Genomic DNA, 22781 nt, shown 5'->3' on the forward strand with positions numbered 1-22781 from the left:
CATGGGATTCTCCAGGCAAGAGTAATGGAATGGATTGCCATTCCCTACTCCAGGGGATCCTCCCAACCCAGGGATTGAACCCACGTCTCTTACGTCTCCTGCATTGGCAGGCAGGTTCTTTACCACTAGCGCCATCTGGGAAGGCCATCCGACTGTCCATACTTTGGGAAAAGCTGGGAGCCACACAGGGTGGAGGTCTGGCTACTGGGTCAGGCCCCTCCCAGCTACACCCGTTCTGCACCCCTTCTGCACCCCTTCTCCTAAGGAGGGGTCTCAGCCTCAGCTCATGTGTCCATGAGCTCAGCACGGAGACCTCATCTGTGGAAGGGGGTGCAGGCCAGGTGGGGGAGGGGAGGCCCTGCTCATGCCAGAAGCTTCCCCAGACTGCCCTGAGCTGGGACCAAAGGAATGTGGGGGTGAGGGGGCAGCTGTCTGGTGGGAATTGTCCTCTTTCACCCTCAGACCCCTTTGTCCACATCCCGCTTCCGGAGAGTCAGAGGCAGGCTCTTTTCCCCTTTTCTCTGTCCCTCCAGGTGATGATGGGAGCCACAGTCAGGTTTGCTCACCTCGGCTCTCTGTGTGCTGGGGCACCTCCTCTCCCTGACCTGATGGCTCAAACTGAACAGCCCCCCGACACATGGAAACTGCACATGAGTGGAAGGACCGAGCGACCAGCAGGTCTCCCCTGCCCGAGCCACCCCTCTGCCCTAGCCCTGGGAGGGAGCCTGGGGGCACGGGGAGGGAGCCATGGCCTCAGACTGACCATCTGCGGGAGCTGGATGTCAGCAAGGCTGGAGATGAGGGCCTGGCTGAGCCCCGCCAGCTCCTTCAGCAGGCTCTCGTTGTTCTGTTCTATCAGCTTGTTCTCCTCCTCGATGGTCTTTAAGTTGCTCTCCATGGACGTGATCTGAAAGGGAGAGAACTTGGGAACATGGAAGCAGATTCCGGAAGGACAGGGCACCAGGTGGGTCTTGTCCCATCCTGACCCCCTTCCCTCTTTCTTTCTTTTTACCTGCGTCTGGAGTTTCATCATATCGGCTTCAATTTTAAGGTTGGACTCATTGAGTTCCTTTATTTCTTCATCCAAATGCCTAATTTCTTCATCACTCTCTATACCTGTAAAAAGTCAGATTATTTCAAAGTGAAAAAAGAAGACTGACAAATCTGAGTCCATTTATGTTTAATGTGTGGTTTGCTAAGTGAGAGCTGGACCGTAAAGAAGGCAGAGCACCAAAGAATTGATGCTTTTGAACTGTGGTGCTAGAAAAGACTCTTGAGAGTCCCTTGGACTGCAAGGAGATCAAACCAGTCAATCTTAAAGGAAGTCAACCCTGAATACTCATTGGAAGGACTGATGTTGAAGCTGAAGCTTCAATACTTTGGCCACCTGATGCAAAGAGCCAACTCACTGCAAAAGACCCTCAGGCTGGGAAAGATTGACGGCAAAAGGAGAGGGTGACAGAGGATGAGATGGTTGGATGGCATCACCAGTGCAATGGACATGAACTTGGGCAAACTCCAGGAGATGGTGGGGGACAGGGAAACCTGATGTGCTGCATTTCATGGGGTTGCAAAGAGTCAGACACGACTTGGCGAATGAATAACGACAAGAGAAAGTAAGACTTTAACTTGAAATGCTGAATTTTTACCCAAACCCATGCCCAAGATTCTAAGAAAGTGGGTTTAAAGAGTTGCAGGATGGACTCCCTTGGTAAGACATGCCCTAGGGTTAAATGTAGCTCTGCTGTGTTCCAGGTCTGCTGCCAGACGGGTTCACAAGTAAGGTCTCATTGGAAGTTGGCTGGACCCTGTGGGGCAGGAGTCATCACCCCTCCTCCCATGAAGGCCAGAGCCTCACAAGGCTAAAGGAGGCTCACTGAGCACCCACACGACCACATCACCTGGCTGGGGCCAAGGGCAGGGGCAGGGCTGACCTGAGATCCAAGGCCTGTGAGTCCTCTTGTGCACAATGCTACCGGGACAGGAGCACCCGGACTGAGCTGATTAATGACCAAATGTAGGGACCTTCTGAGCCACTGTTAGAGGCAGAGGGGGGTCCTGGCAGGGGGGTTCGAGCCCAGGGACCCACAGCTTGGCTTCTTCATGGACTTTAATCAGAAGCAAATGTGGTCTGGGGGCAGTGCGGCTTTGAATTCTGAACACTGCCTGACCCTTGTTCTTGAAGTTGAGTTACTTCACCTCCTCATGCTTCAATAAAATGCTGTGAGAATTAACACAAAAAAACATAAAGTGCTGAACAGACAACAGGTTCTCAATGAACAGGGTTATCTTCCCGTCATTCTTTTATAAGAGGAATATGAATGAATATTAAAGATTTTGAAAGCTAGGAATAGTGGCTGATATTCAGAGGCCAGGAGCCGGATTTAAGGTCATCTCAACAGTCCAGAATGACAACTCTAAACCAGAAGATGACAATTCAGCAGGATAAATGTGGTCACCAGCATTTAGATTTAGTAAGATCAACGCCTGGAAGTAGGCTGAGTGGGACTCGACAGCTTGTGTGAAGAGGTGCAGGCTCTGGTACCCTCCTGGGTGACTGTTCTGGAACAACAGTGCATCACCTACTGAAGCGGGGCCTCACAGGCTCCACGGCCCAGCAACTTTATCCCTAGGCCCGCACCTGGGGCAAACTCTACAACAGGAAGATGTGCAAGGTGCACGAGGCATATTGTGCATGGAAGCACAACCTGGAAACAAGACACTATTTCTAAGAGTCATGCATGGATTTAAAAGATGGAGCAATGCTTTCAGAGAAATAAAGTAGCAACAACTGCGAGTCCCTGGCTCAGTTCTACTCGTGTAGAACTGAGTGCCAAAGATGCCATTGACTAAAATCGATAAAGCAAAGTAATGACTTCACCTCTGTTTCCCAGATGCGTCAGGATGATCTTGTAAGAGAAGAACACACGTGTGAGAAAACACTGATGAGAACTCAAGAAAAGTACTCGGGAATCAGAGGGACATGAGAAGATTCCAGTAGGGAGGATGGCTTAGCCACTGTGTTGGGGGTCGGCCCTGGGAAAACGTGCAGGGAAATAGACACAGAGATCCTGAATTAAATCATCTGGATTCACCATAAAAATATCATTCTGGGTGTAGGACAAAAGGTAAGGATTCAAACATGGGTGCCCAGACCTTGAAATTTGATAGAGGGCTCATACCAGGAACACACATACATGCAGGCTCATACAAAAACTGTCATTTTAAGATTGAAGGACACAAGTTCAACCAGTGTACCCTAATTCATCCAGCATCATTGACCGATTTTCTCTGTTGGAGATCCTTATTAAAAAATAAGGAAAAAAACCAAGACATTGTTTTTTAGAGAAAGTTGTAGCTTAGTTCAAATTTCAGGAAAGTGTCTTTCTTGCCTGTTTAAATAGCACTTCCAGCATGGAGCAGGGTTTGGATGTGGGCCCCTTGGGGGGCCAAACCTCGGGGGTCGTGGCCCCACCCTGTCCTCCTACCTCCAGATGCTTTGACCTTGATGGTCATTAGTTCTTCAGAGACCTTGCCCTTCTTGATGGCTTGTGCATTGAGAGGACATCCGGACAAGCTGTGAAAGTGAAAATTACACCAGTGGGTGAAACCAGTACTGTTTCTTAGAAAAATTAAAATTTTGTATTCACTACATACTCTTTAGTCTTTGCCTGCCTACTCATTACATTATAATCTGCAGTCTCTGTGCAGAAAGTAACAATATCTTCTAAAACAAAAGCAGTGAAAGTGAAAGTCTCTCAGTCATGTTTGACTCTTTGCGACCCCATGGACTATACAGTCTGTGAAATTCTCCAGGCCAGAATACTGGAGTGGGTAGCCGTTCGCTTCTCCAGGGCGTCTTCCCAACCCAGGGATCGAACCCAGGTCTCCCACATTGCAGGCAGATTCTTTACCAGCTGAGTCACAAGGGAAGCCCAAAAGTACTGCAGTGGGTAGCCCATCCCTTCTCAGGAGGATCTTCCTGACCCAGGAATTGAGATGGGATCTCCTGCATTGCAGGTGAATTCTTTACCAGCTGAGATACCAGGGAAGCACACAAATAATGTAAAATGTTTTGTATTTTTTCTTAAAATACAAATAGCTACTGTTGATCATTATCATTTAATTAATTTTTTAAAAATATCACTATTTTGTATTTTTGTGTCATTTTTTTTCTTTTAGCAGTAGTTACTTTATTTTCTGTAAATGTAAAATTGTACCTATATATTTTGAATAAGATTTGCTCCAAATTAGTCAAAATGCCATGGATAATAAATCTAGTTCTTTCTGTCTCTATACACACTGTCATTGGATCTTTACAGAATGACTCAAAATAATACAAGCTCAAAATAATTATTCTACTCCGTGATGGCAAATTCAGTTTGGGTAAGTGAAAGTTTCAAATTTACTCTTTAATTTTTCTTAAAAAAATTGTTTTGTTGGAGTATAGCTGTTTTACAATTCTGTATTATTTTCTGCTGTACAGAAAAGTGAAGCAGCTATTCTGTAACTTTTTTATTTCCCCTCTAAGACTTCATTTTGTAAAAATGATGTTTTGCTTCTTCAGAGCTTTATTTTCCTTTTCTTCTTTTTTTTTTTTACTTAATAATTTTATTTATTTTTTCTTTCAGCCATGGATAAAACGTCATTTTTCATTAAAAAAATCTCTTTGTTGTTGTTTAGTTGCTAAGTCGTGTCTAAGTCTTTTCAACCATGTGGACTGTAGCCCGCCCGGCTCCTCTGTCCATGGGATTCTCCAGGCCAGAGTACTGGAGTGGGTAGCCTTCCCCTTCTCCAGGGGATCTTCCCAACCCAGGGATCGAACTCGAATCTCCTGCATTGGCAGGCAGGTTCTTTACCACTGAACCACCTGGTACCCGACAGGAAAAGAAAAGGAGGGGCTGCAGGCATATTTATGTGCCTTCACTGCTCACAGTGCACTGTCTTGTAGACTGTTTATATATCTTTCCTATGAAGCTGTTCCGTTCAGGCCTGCTTCTTTCATCTGTTTTATTTAAATTGCACCAAAATGATAATGACAACATTGAACAAAACATGTTTTCTGTTGGACATGACGAGATGATTTTTTGTTCTAAGCAGCCATTAATTTTTTCACTTGTTATATTTTTGGATCAACAATTTTGAAATAAAATTAAAAAATTATAATAATCAACCATTGAAAATATTTTTTCCCACAGAAATTTGGTTTCTAATTATTCATGAAACAATCATTTTCCATCCAAAGATTAGGACATTTGGTAGAGTGAAAGAGGATATTTCTGAAGCAAAACCCTTAGTAAACGCTTGTAGAGTGCATGCATATTTTGAAGAATTTAAAATTAATATTTAAAATATTAAGATGATATGAAATAAAACAATACAGATATGTAATACTACATGTAAAAGGAAGGCTGTGTGGTTTTCCAAGACTTGATAAATTATGAAATATTTTCACAGGGAAAAAAATAATGAAAAAGTAGAAACTGAACTGTGACCATGATATTCTTTTTTGGAAACTGCTCACGTAAAGGGTGGCCTCAACTGGCACAACACTGCAAAACAATTATCTTCCAATAAAAACAAAAGAAAGAAGATGTGAGAAAAAAAGAAAAAATCCTCTATAAGCTGCATTATCTTTTTTTTTTTTTTTCTGGAAAGTTTTTGCAAGGCTGTCTTGTTTTAAGTCACCTATTGTGTTCTTAGAAAAGGGTCACAAACAGGATTACTGTCTAGTTGGTAAATGGGACTTTAAAAGTGTGAAACAGATCACCAGCCCAGGTGGGATGCATGAGACAAGTGCTTGGGCCTGGTGCACTGGCAAGACCCAGAGGAATCGGGTGGAGAGGGAGGTGGAAGGGGGGATCGGGATGGGGAATACATGTAACTCCATGGCTGATTCATGTCAATGTATGACAAAACCTATTGCAATGTTGTGAAGTAATTAGCCTCCAACTAATAAAAATAATTGAAAAAAAAAAAAGACTCTGAGTTGCCAACAAAGGGGGTGCAGGCTCAATCCCTGGTCAGGGAACTAGATTCCACATCCCGTGGAACATGGCCAAAAGATAAAAATAAGAGTAACAATAAAAAAATTTTTTTTAATAAATAAATAAAATTAAGTTAAAAAAAAAAAAAAGTGACCTGTGGGAGGCTGGTAACAAGATGGAGGTTAACACCTCCAGAGAGTTCTCTGACTCTACCCTTGAGGGTCTGGGTTATCCAGGCAACACGGGGTGAGAGGAGTGGTTGTGTGGATGGTCACTGAAGCCCCACAACCACGGGACTGACATCTAGTACAGTTCATGACAGATGCGAGACTCTGGTCTAAAAATGCCACTGCGGGCTTCCCTGGTGGGCCAGGGGTTAAGAGTCCGAGCTTGCAATGCAGCGGGCACGGGTTCCATCGTGGTGGAGGAACTAAGATCCCACATGCTCGTGGCGGGGCCAAGAAAATTTTTAAAAACACTAGTGGGTATTTTCTATCTCCTGGGATATGAAACAAATTCTAAATTTAAGAAAACTGGGGCTTGAAAATATTTTTAAAGTTCCTTTTTCTTTTGAGGAGGCCAGGTCCTCCACAAGGCTCAGTTCTGCTGCTCAGGGAAAGGGAAGGTTGGCTGGGCATCACCTTCAGGGTCTGGGCTATGTGTTGTAAAGGCAGAAAAGATGTGCTTTTTATGGCTTGGACCAAATTCACAGTGCTATTGAAGTACAGGAAGGCAATTTTAAACTATATCTTTGTCTGCCCTGTTATAATGAAATTGCAGGCAACACATTTGTGTGAGGGACATCCCTCTATAATATATTTATAATCTTCAATAAAATGACAGTTACATGTAGTAGTAAATGAGTTATATTTAGTCCCAGGACTTCTGGTTTTCACCTTCGAACATCCATGAGTGTGTGCGTTTGTTTGTGTATTTAACACAACACCATTCGTCACCTCAGTTGCCATTCTTTCAAAGTGGAGGTTTGTAACATGAAGACGAAAAGCAAGGTTGTAAAGTAATTAGCATGTAACCCTGATGCTAGAAAAGATTGAAGGCAGGAGGAGAAAGGGGCGGCAGAGAATGAAACGGTTGGATGGCATCACTGACTCAACGGAGATGAGTTTGAGCAAACTCCAGGAGATAGTGAAGGACAAGGAAGTCTGGCGTGCAGCAGCCCACGGGGGTTGCAGAGAGTCAGACACGACTTAGCGACTAAACAGTAACAACAAACACAGCCCTGACGTCAAGCACATGTAACTGTTCTCTAGGCAAGTTTCATAATTATTCTCGTTTTGCTGAATCTTAAATGAGAAAAGTTACAGACCGTGCCTTAGAGGATGGCCAAGAGAAATCTGCAGGAGTGTTTGCCTGGTGGTTGGAAGGAGCCAGGAAACACCAGGGGTGGGCTGGGACCTAGCTCAGAAGAGCTTTGTGTCCTGATGCTGTGAGCTGTGCACGGGGGCAATTCTTGAACTTCCCCGCACAAGGATTTGTCTGTCAACAGAGGCAACCATAGCGCCTGTAGCTCATGGGGTTTGTGAGAGTTTAAAGGAATAAACAGTGTGAGGAACTTATTTGGAACAGGCTCTCTGCCAGGACAGAGCAACCTGGATAGCGGCGGGCCTTTGGCAGAGATGGGAAAGACAACCGAACCACGTCAGGATGTTAGGGGAGAGAACAGGACAGATAAAGGTGTATCGTGGGTCAGTAGTGTGATCCTAGCACAAGTCATTCCGACTGTAATGAATTATTGCATACCTGCACATATATTAATACAACTGTACAAAAGGGAAAGGAAATAGTCTGTGTCAAACACTTATTATGTGACAGGCAATAAGCTAGGCATTTTATTATATTACTTGTATGAAATCCCATACAGCGTAAAAGAAAAGCATTCCACCTCAAAGAGAATTTCCCCAGGTGACGTTCAGGCTCTCTGAGTAGCAAGACTGAAAAGCAGTGAAATCTGAATTATTCATTTGTCTAAAGTCTTAATTGTTTCTCTTCTATAAAATAATATCTCCGCATTAATATTGCAGCCTATACTTTTTGAGCTCCTCATTTCTTTTTTCATGTTATGAAATAAACGATCTGTACATAGATACACACAATGCATATCTGCAGTTGAAAGAACAGCCTTGAGGGGTTTACCACGCGTTTACCTGCAAACACAGAACATGCTTTCCTCACCAGCCCTGTAGCAAGAGCTGTCTCCTGGCCCCCAGAGATGGCCACTGACTCCAACTATAGAGGGATAATTGCCTGACTCCTTAAAAATGGGATTTTGCTACGTGTTTTTTCACTTGGTGGAAATAAAATCACATCACACGTGTCCCTCAGTACTGAGTCACTCAGTCCCTGCTCCAGTCCTCGAGGCGCCTTCAGGTCCACACGAATCGGCAGCCTGCACGTGGAACCACTCCTGTTTCCTGTGCTTCGGGGACCATGGTGGGGGGCGGGTGGGGGGCCAGTGAGGGGCTGGGGGGGGGGCAGGTGGGCCCCAGCCTGGAGTCAGGGGAGTGGACTTCCTGGGACACGTCTGTCTCTGGCTCCAGGTTCAGGAGGGTCTCTGGGGCTGAGCCAGCAGCTGGATGGCAGGGCACCCTCGCCCGCCTGCCCCATGACACCTGATACATCAGCTTCCTGACACAGTTCTTCCAGCTCCTCCTCCTCCATCCACAGCCCTGAGGGTCCCTGCACCCTCATCAGGCCTTGGTGTCATCATGGAAGACTACCTGGGAGTTCACAGAGAATTCTAACTGAGGGATGTGCTTGCCACCGTCCAGCATTGATGTCTCATTATTGATGCCAACACGGATGTTACAGGCTCTGCGATAAGGAAGCATGACCGCTGTGGAGCCCGTGTGCCCCTCGGCTCACCTGATTTGTGGCTGTCCTTCCTAAATAGGAGATGACAGTGCAGACCCAGCAGAAAACAGTGTGCATTGCTGTGAAGGTGATCAGGCATCTGAGAGCCATCAGAAAAGAAACCACCAGAAGCATTCAGGGGCACTTTCCTGGTGGTCCAGTGGCTAAGACTCCGCACTCCCAATACAGAGGGCCCAGGTTCAATCCCTGGTCAGGGAACTAGATCCCAAAGGCTGCCACTAAAGATCCTATATGTTGCAACTAAGACCCAGCACAGCCAAATAAATCCATAAGTAATAAATAAATGTTAAAGGATAAAGAGTCCAGGTTCCTCTACAAGCAGGTGTGACTCTCGGAGAAGAGAACCTCATTTCCAGACACACAGACGTACACCTGGGAATGGAATCAGCTTTGCTGTGTTTGCATCCTGCCCATGAGCAGAGCACCAGGACTCCCTCATGCTTTATTAGATCTTAAATCTGCATCATGAACCACGGCCCCACGATGGGAAGGGCACAGTGCCAGGAGAAGTGTGCAGGAACCCTCCAGGTCCTCTCCTTGGGGTGGAATGAGGACGACACCTGGGCTAGGATCAGTGCTCCTGGCCACGGGCCGGGGTGAAGTACATGCCACTGAGTGAAGAAGGAGCTGAGTACTTGGGAAGCTAGAAAGGCTTTTCTAAACCTCTCCCGCCCTCTGTGTACTTAGCAGTGGCTGTGTCCTTTACTTTCTGGCTGCTGGGGACGAGTCACAGCTTCCCAGCTGCAAACTATCTATATGACATCAGAGAGTCGCTGTCACCACCCAGAAGTAAAACAAACCCTTGAAAGACAGAACCATCCAAAAAACAGTGGCACAGCACGAGCGACATTTTAAGACAAAAGACACAAGCACAGTTTCGAAAGTACCTGAAAACCGAGCAGGGAATTTCAGAAATAGAGGAAAGAACATTTTCCATCCTTCAAACTGGTCTAATATCTCTCTGGCAAGACTCATTGCTCGAAATCTAAGGTGCTCATTGCCCAAACATTCCTGACCTTGGGGGTCTCTCCCCCGAACCCAGGAGGTGACAATCAATCACAGCAACCACAGGAAAGACAGCAAAGCTCACCTCCTGTGGGTGACGAACACGTTGTTGACATGGCCCAGCCCATTGCAGCCTGGCAGGGGGCAGTGAGGAAGCTCCTGTTTGTTCAGTTTCCAGGAGAGGGGTGCCCCATTGAGCGGGTTCTCCTTCTGTCTCTTGGCAGCCAGGGGACATCCAGATGCCGTGCGGTGGGATGTATATTTACCTGATATATGACCTTGGCCATCACACCCAATCACAGGGCATCTAGAGAGACACAGCACAGTCATTAGCTGCTGGGGGGAATGAGATAACCCAGGTGAGGTGCTGTGACTTAATCGAGGAGGCGATGGTGAGTTCAAATCACACAGGAATCAACTGAGGGAGATGACAGGGTTTACCAGATGTCTGGTAGATGCTGTCTCCCTTCGACCAGGGACACAATGGATCCTGGCAATAACAATGGTCCCCAGGTCTGAATTAAGCAACTGTCATGCATCATCTGGAGGAGAGAGCTGTCATCCCATTTTATCATGTCATTGTGCCAACTCCCTTCAGTCATGTCCGATTCTTCCTGACCCTATGGACTGTAACCCACCAGGCCCCTCTGTTCAAGGGACCCTCCAGGCAACAATACTAAAGTGGGTTGCCATGCCCTCCTCCAGGGGATCTTCCCAGCCCCAGGATCAAACCCGCATCTCTTAATGTCTCCTGCATTAGCAAGTAGGTTCTTTACCACTAGTGCCACCTGGGAAGCCCATCCCATGTTATAGGTGGGGAGAATGAGATTTTGAGAGCTCATGGAACCTGCCACCCAGTTTACAGGGAGTGGAGGCTAGTTTGTGGCCACACTCTCAGCTTCAGAAACAACCAGGGAAGCACCTGGTTGCTGGTTACATTGCCTCCAGACAAAGTTCAGTTCAGTTCAGTCGCTCAGTTGTGTCCTACTCTTTGCGACCGCATGAACCACAGCACACCAGGCCTCCCTGTCCATCACCAACTCCCAGAGTCTACCCAAACCCATGTCCATCGACTCAGTGATGCCATCCAACCATCTCATCCTCTGTCGTCCCCTTCTCCTCCTGCCCCCAATCCTTCCCAGCATTAGGGTCTTTTCCAATGAGTCAACTCTTTGCATGAGGTGGCCAAAGTATTGGAGTTTCAGCTTCAACATCAGTCCAGACAAAGACTGAGGGTCTAAATGTTAACAGCCTCCCTGCATCACAGAGCCCATGGCTCAAAAAACAGGAGATTTGGTTTCCAAATGTCTAAGGGTTTCATGTTGTAGAGCAAAAATTGGTACATTTCCACACTTGTCTCTGCATCCATCACCCAAGTGAAAGTGCGAAAGTGTTAGTCTCTTCAGTTGTGTCCGACTCTTTGCAACACTACGGACTGTAGCCCACCAGGCTCCTCTGCCCATAGGATTCTCAGGTGAGAATCCTGGAGTGCATTGCCATGTTCTCCTGCAGGGGATCTTTCTGACCCAGGGATGAAACTCACATCTCTTTTGCATTGGCAGGTGGGTTCTTTACCACTAGTGGTACCTGGGAAGCCCATCACCCAAGGCTTGAGGCATATTTCTCAGGGGAGGGAATTCAGTTTAGACAAAATTGTGTCTAAGGCAGAATGGAAGTTCCAGGGGAGGTGCAGCCACATTGATGACACCAGGGCACATCCCCAGGAGACCTCCTTTTGAAACAAACTGAGAAAATAAACCCACCATGCCTCCTGCAGCATCCGAGAACCGAGCGAGCAGAGGTGGGGAGGGGAGGTTTCCTCCAGCCCCTGACCGCTCTGTCTGTGCTGTTCCAGAGCTTGTGATGCTCATGATGCTGGGTCCCCAGCCACCTCCCAACCTGGATCCCAAGTCCTGCCCACTGACCCTCACGAGGCTTCTGCACTGAAGCCGGGTCGCTTACTTGAGTTCAGGGTCTTCCTTTTCTTCCTTCGTAGGAGTCACCTTGACACCACCTTTTCTGGCCCGAGGGCAGCCGGACAGGCTGAAACAGAGACCCAACAAAGAGCAAGAGAGAAGCGTGTGATCTCACGGCATGCTGCCGCCCCGCTGATCTCCATCTCGGGGTGGGGGGGGGGGGTCTGTCCTACCTGCGGTGGGAGGCATAGTTTCCGGTCACATGCCCTGAACCGTCGCAGCCTGGGGTAGGACACCTGGAAAAATGAAAGCAGAGCTGAGGCCCCGTGGGCGTGGAGGGGGTGGGTCCCACCATACAGCACAGAGCCAGGTATTCAAAAACAGGATGAGCCGATTTTGGGGGGCTCTTTTTGCTTAAATATGACTGGTTTTGGCTAAGAATCCATTTTTAAAATGGAAATGCTGATATGTAACTACTGCCCAATGCTTGGGAGAAACCGTATCTGTTGTTATTCTGCACTCTTCTTTTCTTCTTTTTAAACATTATTTTGCAATAACCTGAGATTTGACCCAGAGTTTACCACTGGGCACCTGTCAACACCATGCAAAGTTCTCATCTTTTGCTCAAGGCCAGTACATTTCCAAGGCCAGTACATTTACAGGCCAGTAAATGAACTAAACTAAATTTCAGGGACTTGGTTTTAGTTGCGGACTTTTGGTGAGAGGGTACGTGGTTGTGATTTACTGAAGTGCCATCTGCCCCTAGTTAGGACCACCCTGGCCAGACATAGGTGCGGAGGTTGGGTCTACACTTACTTGAGCTCCTGAGAGTTGGCTGCCATGAGGGATTTCAGGGTCTTATCTGCCAGGGGGCATCCAGAAACACTGAAGAGGGAGGAGAGAGGCAAAAACAGAGATATGCTGCCACACTCAGGCCCGACCCAGGGGCAGCCTCAGCTTGTGAACAAACCCATGTTCAACCCATGGACAGGGGTCTGGGAAAAAGAAGCAGGTCTGAACCCGGGTTTGCTGCTCTAGCTGGATCAGGCTTTGGACACCTGGGCTACTTCTAATAGACTGTGGTTTGCTATTTACCAAGCCAGGGGCTTTACCCAGGGAAACCCAGACCCTAGTGATGACCGACCCAGAGAACCCTCTGTCTGAATCCTGAGGGATGGTGCTCAGGGTTAAAGCCACGGCCAGAGGGACAGGGAGCCACACAGTGACGCAGGAGGGTGGAAGGGCCGAGCTCCCACTGTCTGCTCCGATGTCTCTTTAATCCTGCACCAGCCGCCTGCCCCGGGGAGGAAGTCCCCACAGCCTGAAGGGTCAGCCCAGTTACTGCTGTCCTACCTAGGTTTCATGTAAAGCTAAACAGGACCACAGCCTGAGGTGAACCCTAACTTCTGGGTTGTAGCCTGCACCACAGGATCAGGAAATCATTTTTGATCACAAAAGTATAATTTCTTTACAACATAAGTAGAAAGACTGAAGATTTAAGTTAGCTTTATTTCTGAAAAACAAAATGAACCAAACACCCAACTAACTCAGCCCCCAATTTCTGATGGAGAGAATGTCTTTCTAGAAGGGGTGAGGACAAATCTTTGAAGAGGATGGGATGATGGAGCCTGACCCAGCAGGCGGTGAGCTACCTGCGGTGAGATGCGTAGTTGCCCGTGACGTGGCCACTCCCATCGCATCCTGGTGTTGGACAGCTGGGTCAATAAAAACACAGAATCAGGATTAGGTGCATTCGTGGGGGCACTGGCTCTGCCTGGCTGGTCATGAATGTGGTAGCTTCTCTTTTAAGACCAATTAACACATGTGAGATGTGCAGAAGCTAAAGTAACTAAGGAACTAAGGATATAGCTATATAAGGACCTGGAGACTCGCTAAGAAGAAACTTGTATGGGCTGAGCTGCTCAGTCATGTTTGATTCTTTGTGACCCCATGGACTGTGGACCACCAGACTCCTCTGTCCATGGAATTCTCCAGGCAAGAATACTGGAGTGAGTTGCCATTTCCTCCTCCAGGGGATCTTCCCAACCCAGGCATCAAACCCGTGTTGCCTGCATTGGTAGGTGGGTTCTTTACCACTGAGCCACCTGGAAAGCCCAAGAAGAAACTTATGGTCCTGAATTATGAGCTTCCAGCCTTGTATCAGTTCTCTGATTCAGAATGATGCCAGAAAGTGATGTTAAAATGTGTGTTCTGGTGATGGGTGAGAGTCAACAGTCAATGCTGTTCTAGTTCTTTGAAAATAAGAGTTAAAAAATAATTATTATAAACCCATGCTTTATCATGATAGCAGCTCTTAGGAATACTGGTACCAACTACATCACAGATTTCAGAAAGTTTTGTAAATTTTTAAAGAGAAAGATAACGTTGTAGCTTCATAAACATGTTAGAAATCACCTGAAAAAGATCTTTGAAAATATGACCTATGGCTGACACGTAAATTGACATTTCAGATGGGAAAGCTGCTCATAGTACAGAAATAGGTAAGAAGTTTAGTTAATAAAGCTGTGATCAGTTTTATCCTAAGGTTCGAACCCACCAAAGACACTCACGAATCAACAACCTAAGCAGTAGTCTCTCCCACCCACCTGCCCAGAGTCTGTCCCAGGCACTTCATTCATCTGAGAAGCTGGTCACATTCTGTGTATCTTATGTGTGGTTTAAAAATAATGAAAGAGGATAGTTATCCTGAACAGGTTTACTCCCATAGTTAACAGGTATACCTTGGTTTCTCAGCCATTTATTTTTCTCTGACACTGCTAAAATGTTGCTGGGGTGAGCAGATTGACCCCCGCCCACTCAGCGGTCTTTATGATGGTGCCAATAATCAGAGGAAGCATCAGCTACTGATGTTCTAGGCACCCTGCCTTATGGAGAGGTTTACCCATGGGTGGAATCAGACTCTGTCCCTTTAGAGGGGTACCCGGGGATAGTTTTACGACATTCAAGATTTCTGAAATGTCACCTTCTCAGTATAATTTTTCCTGTAAGCTACTTTCCAATAGTTCTCAGGTATTCTAAAGAAACTATAAGGGTAGAACACCTCCACCTCTCGGGAGAGGCCTAATTTTCAGAGCTTAACCTGAGCTAAACCAGCCAGCTCTCTGCCCACCACCATCTTAGACAGAACATCAGGAAGGAAAATTCAAAACTACAAATATATGCAAACAAAAAAAGAGAACAACAATTCACATCTGAGCTGAGTTATCCCGCAAGTGACATTCGCCCGCTCAACAGAGAAACAGTCTTTTCTGATCATTATGCAGCTGGAATATTCAGAGCGTGAGGGATGGCTTATAACGGCGTGGGAATTCCCACTTTGGAAATACATCGCCACCTGGTGTGCCAAAACAGCGTTGCGTTTATTTTATTTCACTTTAAATTTTATTTCTATTTTTTAATCATCCTTTAAAGAAGTGCCAATGATTTTTAAACCAGACAGTGACAAATTACTTAGAAAGTATAATGATAAAGTGTGCATTTAGGAAGTATAATGATAAAGCATGCATTTAAATAGTGGCTAATTATTTTGTTTAAGCTTTGTGCTTTAAAGAGGTCAAGCAATAAAGCAAAGGCTGAAGGAGTGACATAGTAGGAAAAATTGATGCGTTGGGCTCTGATGGCTGGGTTACTTTACAGATCTTCAATGAGAAATCTTACACAGTAACATGTACCAGTTGGGTGATAGGTTCTGGGAAGATTTGCAAAGGAAAGCATCACAGTTTAGAGAAAGGAAACCAGCTAGTTCCCTCAGTAAGTGATGCTCAAAATCTAAATGAATTATTGTTGATCCCACAGCATCGAAAAATCTATTCTAGCCAGTTTCTAGTAAGCAATGAAGGTACATTTACCGGTTAGAAACATAAAGCATAATAAGGACTGGGTGAGTTGTTTACAGAACCTGTGTGTGAAGCAGGTTTGTGGGAATGCGTGGTACCCACCCCAGTGCTCACCTGTCCTGAAACAAGAGGAAAACCACAAGGCCTCTAAGGAGTTCATTTCCTAGGAATTCATGACTACATTCTGAAAATCATTTACCACATTTTCGGAGCCCTTTCCCTTTGCACCAATGAGAAGGGCCCGTGACAAAATAATCGCACTTCATTTTTCTGTTCAATATGGTGATGCAGGTTAATCATCAGTTTTTCACACTACATTTAGTTTGAAACGACTCTGGAAATTTCCAAAATCTGCCTTCAAAGGATAAACATTGGCCCTTTTTGAGAGTCTTTGAGATAATATGCAGAAACAAAATCCATACAAAAATTTTAGAAACTTGACTAGCAGGCCACAAGGACGTAAGTAGATGGCTGCCCAGGTCACCTCCCAGAGGCTACAGTGCTCAGTGAAGCTCAGGCATCAGGAAACATTATTCTTGTAAGGGAACCGGATGCTTGGGCATTCTGCCTTTTCTGCTTTGACTTCGTCGAATTTCCTGTGGCATTTGAAACCACCAAGGGCCCCGGTGGGAATTTTCTGAGCTCTCAGCTCCCATGACCATCACTTTCCTCCTTGCCCCCAGGTCTGTATTCTTTGTGGGCGTCTCTGACCCTCTCAGGTCCCAGCAGGATGCGTGCTCTCGAATTCTGGGATGAGCACTCTGTCCCCTTCCTTCTATATGTCTTTCCCAGAGGCACCGTCTCCCAGGCCACATCTCACGTCTGCATCTCTAGTTAATGTTTTAGATGATCTTTCTGAGCCCAGACGGTCCCCCACGTGCATACGGCCTCAGAAGAACTCGGAACACTGCTCTTTCCCAAATAGCCCAGCACGAGCTCATGTTTCTGCTCAAATATCTTATGGTCTGTTCATGGAAAACTTGCAACCAGGCCATCTTCTCAGGGCCCTTGTCCTGCCCCGCCTTCTGACTCTGTCTCTGTCTCTCTCCAGGCCTCCTGGTGCTGGGCTCGGTGTAGGGCCTTCTGGTCCCGGAACCCCTTCCTGATGGAGAGCCCACTGCAGCTTGACCAGCACTACCTGCCTGGGTCTTTCAACTCTCCTGAGTCACAGAACTCCTTGAGAATGTAACAAAAACCATGAACTCCCTTCCCAAATAACATTCTGCAGGAAGTTTTAAAAGTTTCTGGGCTTCCTTGGTGGCTCGGATGGTAAAGAATCTGCCTGCAATGCGGAGAACCTAGGTTTGATCCCTAAGTTGGGAAGATCCCCTGAAGACAGGAATGGCAACCCACTCCAGTATTCTGGCCTGGAGAATTCCATGGACAGAGGAGCCAGGCGGGCTACAGTCCTTGGGGTCACAAAATGTCAGACACAGCTGAGTGATTAACACTCATGCAGACTATCTCTGGCCCTAACTTGGCTCCTCTGAGGTCAGGGAATGTCAGATTAAGATCTCTGATCAGAACATAAACATTTCTAATTGTGTTGCATATTTTGTTTTCAGTTTGACTTTTAATTCCCTTAGCACAAGATCAAGGCATGCACCTTTTTCCATAATCTTCTTAGTTCTGAGTAGAGGTCTAGATACACACAGAATATTTAACTATTGGTCAGTCAAAATTGCCCTAAAATAGTGCCAAGTCAGCTCCATAAACCAAGGTGTTATTACTTAAGGCTTCGATCAGCAGTCTCCATTCTAGAACCATAGGTCACTCACGTGATGAGTTCTTTCTTGAGATCTCTGGTGTGGAGCTTGGGTTTAGGGCTTGGTATAGAGGCCTCTCCAGAGAACTTCTTTTCCTCTAAATTTTCTAGAGAGCTCACTGGGTCTTTCTGGAAATAAAAAATACAGAAGCACACAAGGTATTAGGAAACCCTGGAAAAACAATTGTATTTGAAGTCATCAGGGTCAAACCTGAGTTTTGGCTTAAAGACTTAGATGACATCCCTCACTGGATTTGTACACAAAATAAATAAGATAATAAGGGTACACCCGGACTGCCATGGACCTTTATCCTCGGTAAAGAGTGAGAAGTTTTAACTCACAGGCACAATTTAAAAAAGTTCACATGTTGGCAGATAAAACTACAGAGGAATTTCTTGAGCCATGTAAATAAGTTAATATCTTAATATATTAACTTCAACATATTTCAAGCTTTACAGTATAATAAACATTTCCTAGAGAACATGGAAATAGTTCTTTATGTACATAGCATGCAAGTATGCTAAGTCACTTCTGTCATGTCTGACTCTTTGTGACCCCACATACTATAGCCCACCGGGCTCCTCTGTCCTTGGGATTCTCCAGGCAAGAACACTGGAGTGGGCTGCCATGTACTCAGAAGTCACTGGTAAAACAAAAGTAATTCTGCAAAAAAAGAATCACACAAATTTTTAAATAGAGAATGAAGAAGTAAATTTAGCTTATTAGAATGTCCTTCCTGATATGCAGATAAGATTTAAACTATTTGTTTAAATGCATAGTGGCTGAGTCCACAATGTCTCGGCAGCTTTTAGCTTGATTTTTCTGGACACCTGTTTTTAGTCTCACATCAGTCACTTCCTGTTTTCCTTAAATTACCTCTTTTGCTAAATTGGTTTTTTTCTCATGTTTTTACTCTCTGGGTGGACTGTCTTGTTGGATTATCATTAATTTTCATGGTCTCCTTTTAAGCTTAGTACTGATCCTGATTTCATAAGGAAATCTCATTGATCCTTTCACATCACTTATTTACCATCTGAAATATTATTGTCAGACAACTAATGATGGTTTCACTCAAACACATAATTAGTTTACTTTTATCATTAAGCTTATATTCAGTAAATGTAATACTTTCTGGATTTAATATTAAAATCAGGTTAACTACTATTTTAAAAAAAAAACTGTCTCCTAAATCTCAAAAGTATTGATACATTTAAGATGAGAAAACAATTTTGAGTTACTGAAGGCAAATCTCATTTAAATCACATGGACATGACATTGCAAGGATAAATACAATTTTAATCATTCTGAGTTGACACTCAAAATCAATGGAAAAACAAAATCCGTGGATTTTCCCAACCTAAGAAAAATTCTAAGCCTTGATCTCAGTTATAAAGACAAATGTAATTTCCTTCATTAATTACTTGGGTAACAGTTCAATCGATTATTTTACATAAGACCACACAGTGGTGAAAAAAATGTGTGAATGACCTCAAAGGAACAGGATCTTCAGAGCAAATTAGTAAAACCTGATTTGGTCTAATTTCTTTTTTCTTATTATTTTTAATACTGAGTATTCCATTTTAAATTATTGATGTTTGAAACTAGTAGCAGAAAATCATACACCACTAAAAAACAAAGAGAAATGGGTGCTTGATGATCAGTGTCTATTAAGGTACAAGGAGAAGGGTTATTTTAATGCTGCTTCTGTGAAATCTATAGAAAACAAGTGAATGATGCTTATCCTTTTCACCTTTCACAATGTGACTAGAGCGAAGCAATTCCTAATTATAAGACCTTAAACTGGATACACTATTTTTTAAAAAATAATGTTTGTTATTTATTTGCTGTGCTGGGTCTTCATTACTGCCTAGGCTTTTCTCTAGTTGTGATGAGCATGGGCTACTCTCTAGTTGTGGTACATGGACTTTTCACTGCAGTGGCTTCTCTCGTGGAGAGAAGCTTGTGGGGCACAGGCGCTAGGCGCACAGGTGCTTCCGCAGTTGCAGCTCCTGGGCTCCAGAGCACAGGCTCAGGAGCTGTGTCGCACGAGCTTAGTTGTTCCGAGATACGTGGGATCATCCTGGACCAGGGATCGAACCCATATCTCATGCATTGGCAGATGGATTCTTTACCACTGAGCCACCAAGGAAGCCCCCAGATACACTATTATCCATTTCATTTGGAGGTGCCTGGATTCAGCATGGGTAGTGTTTTCCACTATAATTCACAACATGTCTGGGCCTTTTGAAAGTGGATACAAATGTATATCCAATGACCTCTTCTGCTAAGTTGATATTTTGTAATGCTTTTTACTCACTGGATGGAATTGCTATTAACTGATCCAAAAGCAATGTTGGATCATTACTAATTTTCATGGCCTTCTTTTCAGTTTAGTACTGATCCTGACTTCACAAGGAAGACAAAGAACAGACTTTGTTTTCCTGTTCAGATGCTAGATTTTTCACAAAAATGGCATAAAGCAGAAAAGAGCTATTTTATTATTTTCTTTGTGATAGAAATGAGCAAAGTATCTCTAAGAAGGCATATACATTTACAGATGAACATATAAAGGTTATCAGTTGTTGTTTGTTGAATCTGCACATTGTAGAAGACAAGGGAATAAGATTTTGAAAGAAATAATCAGCTATGAAAGCTTAACTTACTTGACTCAAATACATTCAGAATTAATTCTAGCAGAATATATGGTATTTAACTTAGCACAGTAAAATGTAGTGCTGTTTCAACAGAATAATTTTATTGGATATGACCTTTGAAATATTTTGCAACTTCCTTAAAAAATTATGGACTCGGGTATGCAATCGCATCATGAAATAATTGTCTCTCCTTTCCTCCTTTTTTTTTTTCTTTTGGCTCAGCATTCTACCTCTAGAAACTTGCAGAGAGCATATATATTAAAATACAGGTGATTATAAGAATGTTTAATTTTGTTACAGAAGCATTGTATATCATATAAACTCCTAAATTGCATACCATAAAAAACATGTCAACATCATTTATCAGATTTTTTTTCAAAATTTATAGTATCCTTTTGAAAATAATAATTTATATTGGAGATACATAAGAGAAAATGTGGCATACATATATGTGTGTGTTTAGAGAGTGCATGGGTGCGATGAAATTCCTTTAATGTACAAATAAGAGTTTATATTGATTTTAGTAAAAACCAGAACATAATGAGAGCATGAATAACAGATAATAGCATCTGGCACTTTTAACATCTGAAGTCTTTGGAGAACTGACAGTTGAACAAAACTGACAGCTCTAGTTATTTCTCAGCACTTTCCTTTCGAGATAGTTTGAGTTTTTTCCAGATTCAGGATTTTTTTTTTAGGGGGCATCTGGACAGGCTATTTCACTGAGAGAGACAGACAATATTTTCTGAAAATTACCACCAAAATTAAGCAACTGTTGTGCATATGAACAAGATAACAATGAATTAGAAATAATCGCCCAGTTTCTGGTCATGGGTACAGGCGTGAGTGTCGTGTGGGGTGGGGGTGTGGGAGGTATGGGGAGTGTGGGGTGTAGGGGTGTGTGGTGTGAGCATGTGGGGAGTGTGGGGTGTGTGGGGTATGGGGGGCTGTGGGGCATGAGGGCGTGTGGGGTGTGGGGAGTGTGGGGTGTAAGGGGTGTGGGGTGAGGGTGTGTGAAGTGTATGAGGTGTGGGGTGTGGGGAGTGTGTGGAGTGTGTGGGGTGTGGGGTGTAAGGGGTGTGTGGGGTGTGGGGAGTGTGGGGTGTGTGGGGTGTGTGAGGGTGTATGGAGTGTGTGGGGTGTGGGTGTGTGGAGGGTGTGTGGAGTGTATGGGGTGTGGGGTGTAGGGTGTAGGGATGTGTGGGGTGTGAGGGGCTATGTGGGGTATGGGACTATGTGGGTGTGGGGTATGAGGTTGTGTGAGGGGGTGTGGAGTGTGTGGGGTGTGGTTATAGGGGTGTGTGGAGTGTGTGTGGAGTGTATGGGGTGTGGGGTGTAGGGGTGTGTGGGGTGTGAGGGGGTATGTGGGGTATGGGGCTGTGTGGGTGTGGGGTGTGAGGGTGTGTGGAGTGTTTGGGGTGTGGGGTGTACGGGTGTGTGGGGGTATATGGGGTATGGGGCTGTGTGGGTGTGGGGTGTGAGGGTGTGTGGAGTGTGTGTGGAGTGTACAGGGTGTGGGGTGTAGGGGTGTGTGGGGTGTGAGGGGGTATGTGGGTTATGGGGCTGTGTGGGTGTGGGGTGTGAAGGTGTGTGGAGTGTGTGTGGAGTGTATGGGGTGTGGGGTATAGGGGTGTGTGGGGTGTGAGGGGGTATGTGGGGTATGGGGCTGTGTGGGTGTGGGGTGTGAAGGTGTGTGGAGTGTGTGTGGAGTGTACGGGGTGTGGGGTGTAGGGGTGTGTGGGGTGTGAGGGGGTATGTGGGGTATGGGGCTGTGTGGGTGTGGGGTGTGAGGGTGTGTGGAGTGTGTGGATGTGGGTGTGTGGGGTGTAGGGGTGTGGGGGGTTGAGAGCAGCCCAGGTTCCCAGTGCACCCTGGGACCCTGAGCACACCTTGGCAGAGCTCCCGGGGACCACAGCCAGGACCATCCGTCCCTGGTGTGCGTGGTCACTGGCCATGTTCTGCACCCGGGCTCAGAACTCTGGTCCTGCCGACCTGAGAAGCACCAGAACCACTGCGGCCTCCGCCACACTCCTGGCCGGGCACTATCTCATCATTATTCTCTTTTTTCTTTCCTTCCTGCTCTTTCTCAACATTTTCCAATTTTTCTGTGTATTATTTTCTTCTCCTTTTCTCCATTTACTTCCTTTTCTTCATTTCAGGGAATGCCAGGCCCATTACTTAATTTCTATATGACCAAAGAACAGCAAGTTCACTCCATCTGGCTTCAATTTCCTTCTCTAGAAACTTTGGTAATAATCCTGCTCTTCAGATTAGTCAGGAGAATGAGACACTGTACAGAAAGAGCCATAATCCTTATTCTGACTCAGTGTGGCCACCCTCTGCTAGCTTCGCCACGAGGACACTGACTACCATCGACTTCTACAAAATAATAACTATCGAGCATCACATTGCTCATTCTGGGATTCAGGACAGAATGTGAAAAATACTCTCGGTTCGTGAATCACCTTGGCATGGACGCAGGAACAAAGAGCCGGGGTAAGGAACCATCCCGGGGCTTACAGGGATTCAGAAGCACTTGTGTGTGTGTCCCGCGGGGACAACTCAGTGCCCAACAGTGAACCACCCACGCTCAGACCCTGACAATAGGCACTGAGCTTAAAAACTACCTTGTCATCTCAAACCTAGTGCAAGCTCTAGGACTCCAGGAACTCAGCATCTCCAAAGCCATCTTTGTTCTTGCTGT

General features: G+C 45.3%; 1 protein-coding gene across 2 annotated transcripts in view; it reads right to left on the reverse strand.

Annotated features, from left to right (window-relative positions):
• The window catches only part of ST18 (ST18 C2H2C-type zinc finger transcription factor), a 93877-nt gene that overhangs the window by 2650 nt on the left and 68446 nt on the right, over positions 1-22781 (reverse strand). For both annotated transcript variants that reach the window (XM_043879960.1, XM_043879959.1), the window contains exons 13-21: positions 17436-17551; positions 13453-13515; positions 12617-12685; positions 12034-12096; positions 11847-11927; positions 9970-10191; positions 3489-3577; positions 1013-1116; positions 764-907 (exon numbers count right to left, since the gene is read on the reverse strand). In XM_043879960.1, the coding sequence (XP_043735895.1) occupies positions 764-907; positions 1013-1116; positions 3489-3577; positions 9970-10191; positions 11847-11927; positions 12034-12096; positions 12617-12685; positions 13453-13515; positions 17436-17551 (951 nt within the window). The remainder of the gene's footprint in view (positions 1-763; positions 908-1012; positions 1117-3488; positions 3578-9969; positions 10192-11846; positions 11928-12033; positions 12097-12616; positions 12686-13452; positions 13516-17435; positions 17552-22781) is intronic.

The sequence above is a fragment of the Cervus elaphus genome, chromosome 21 (assembly GCF_910594005.1).
Source record: "Cervus elaphus chromosome 21, mCerEla1.1, whole genome shotgun sequence".
Taxonomy (NCBI): Eukaryota; Metazoa; Chordata; class Mammalia; order Artiodactyla; family Cervidae; genus Cervus; species Cervus elaphus.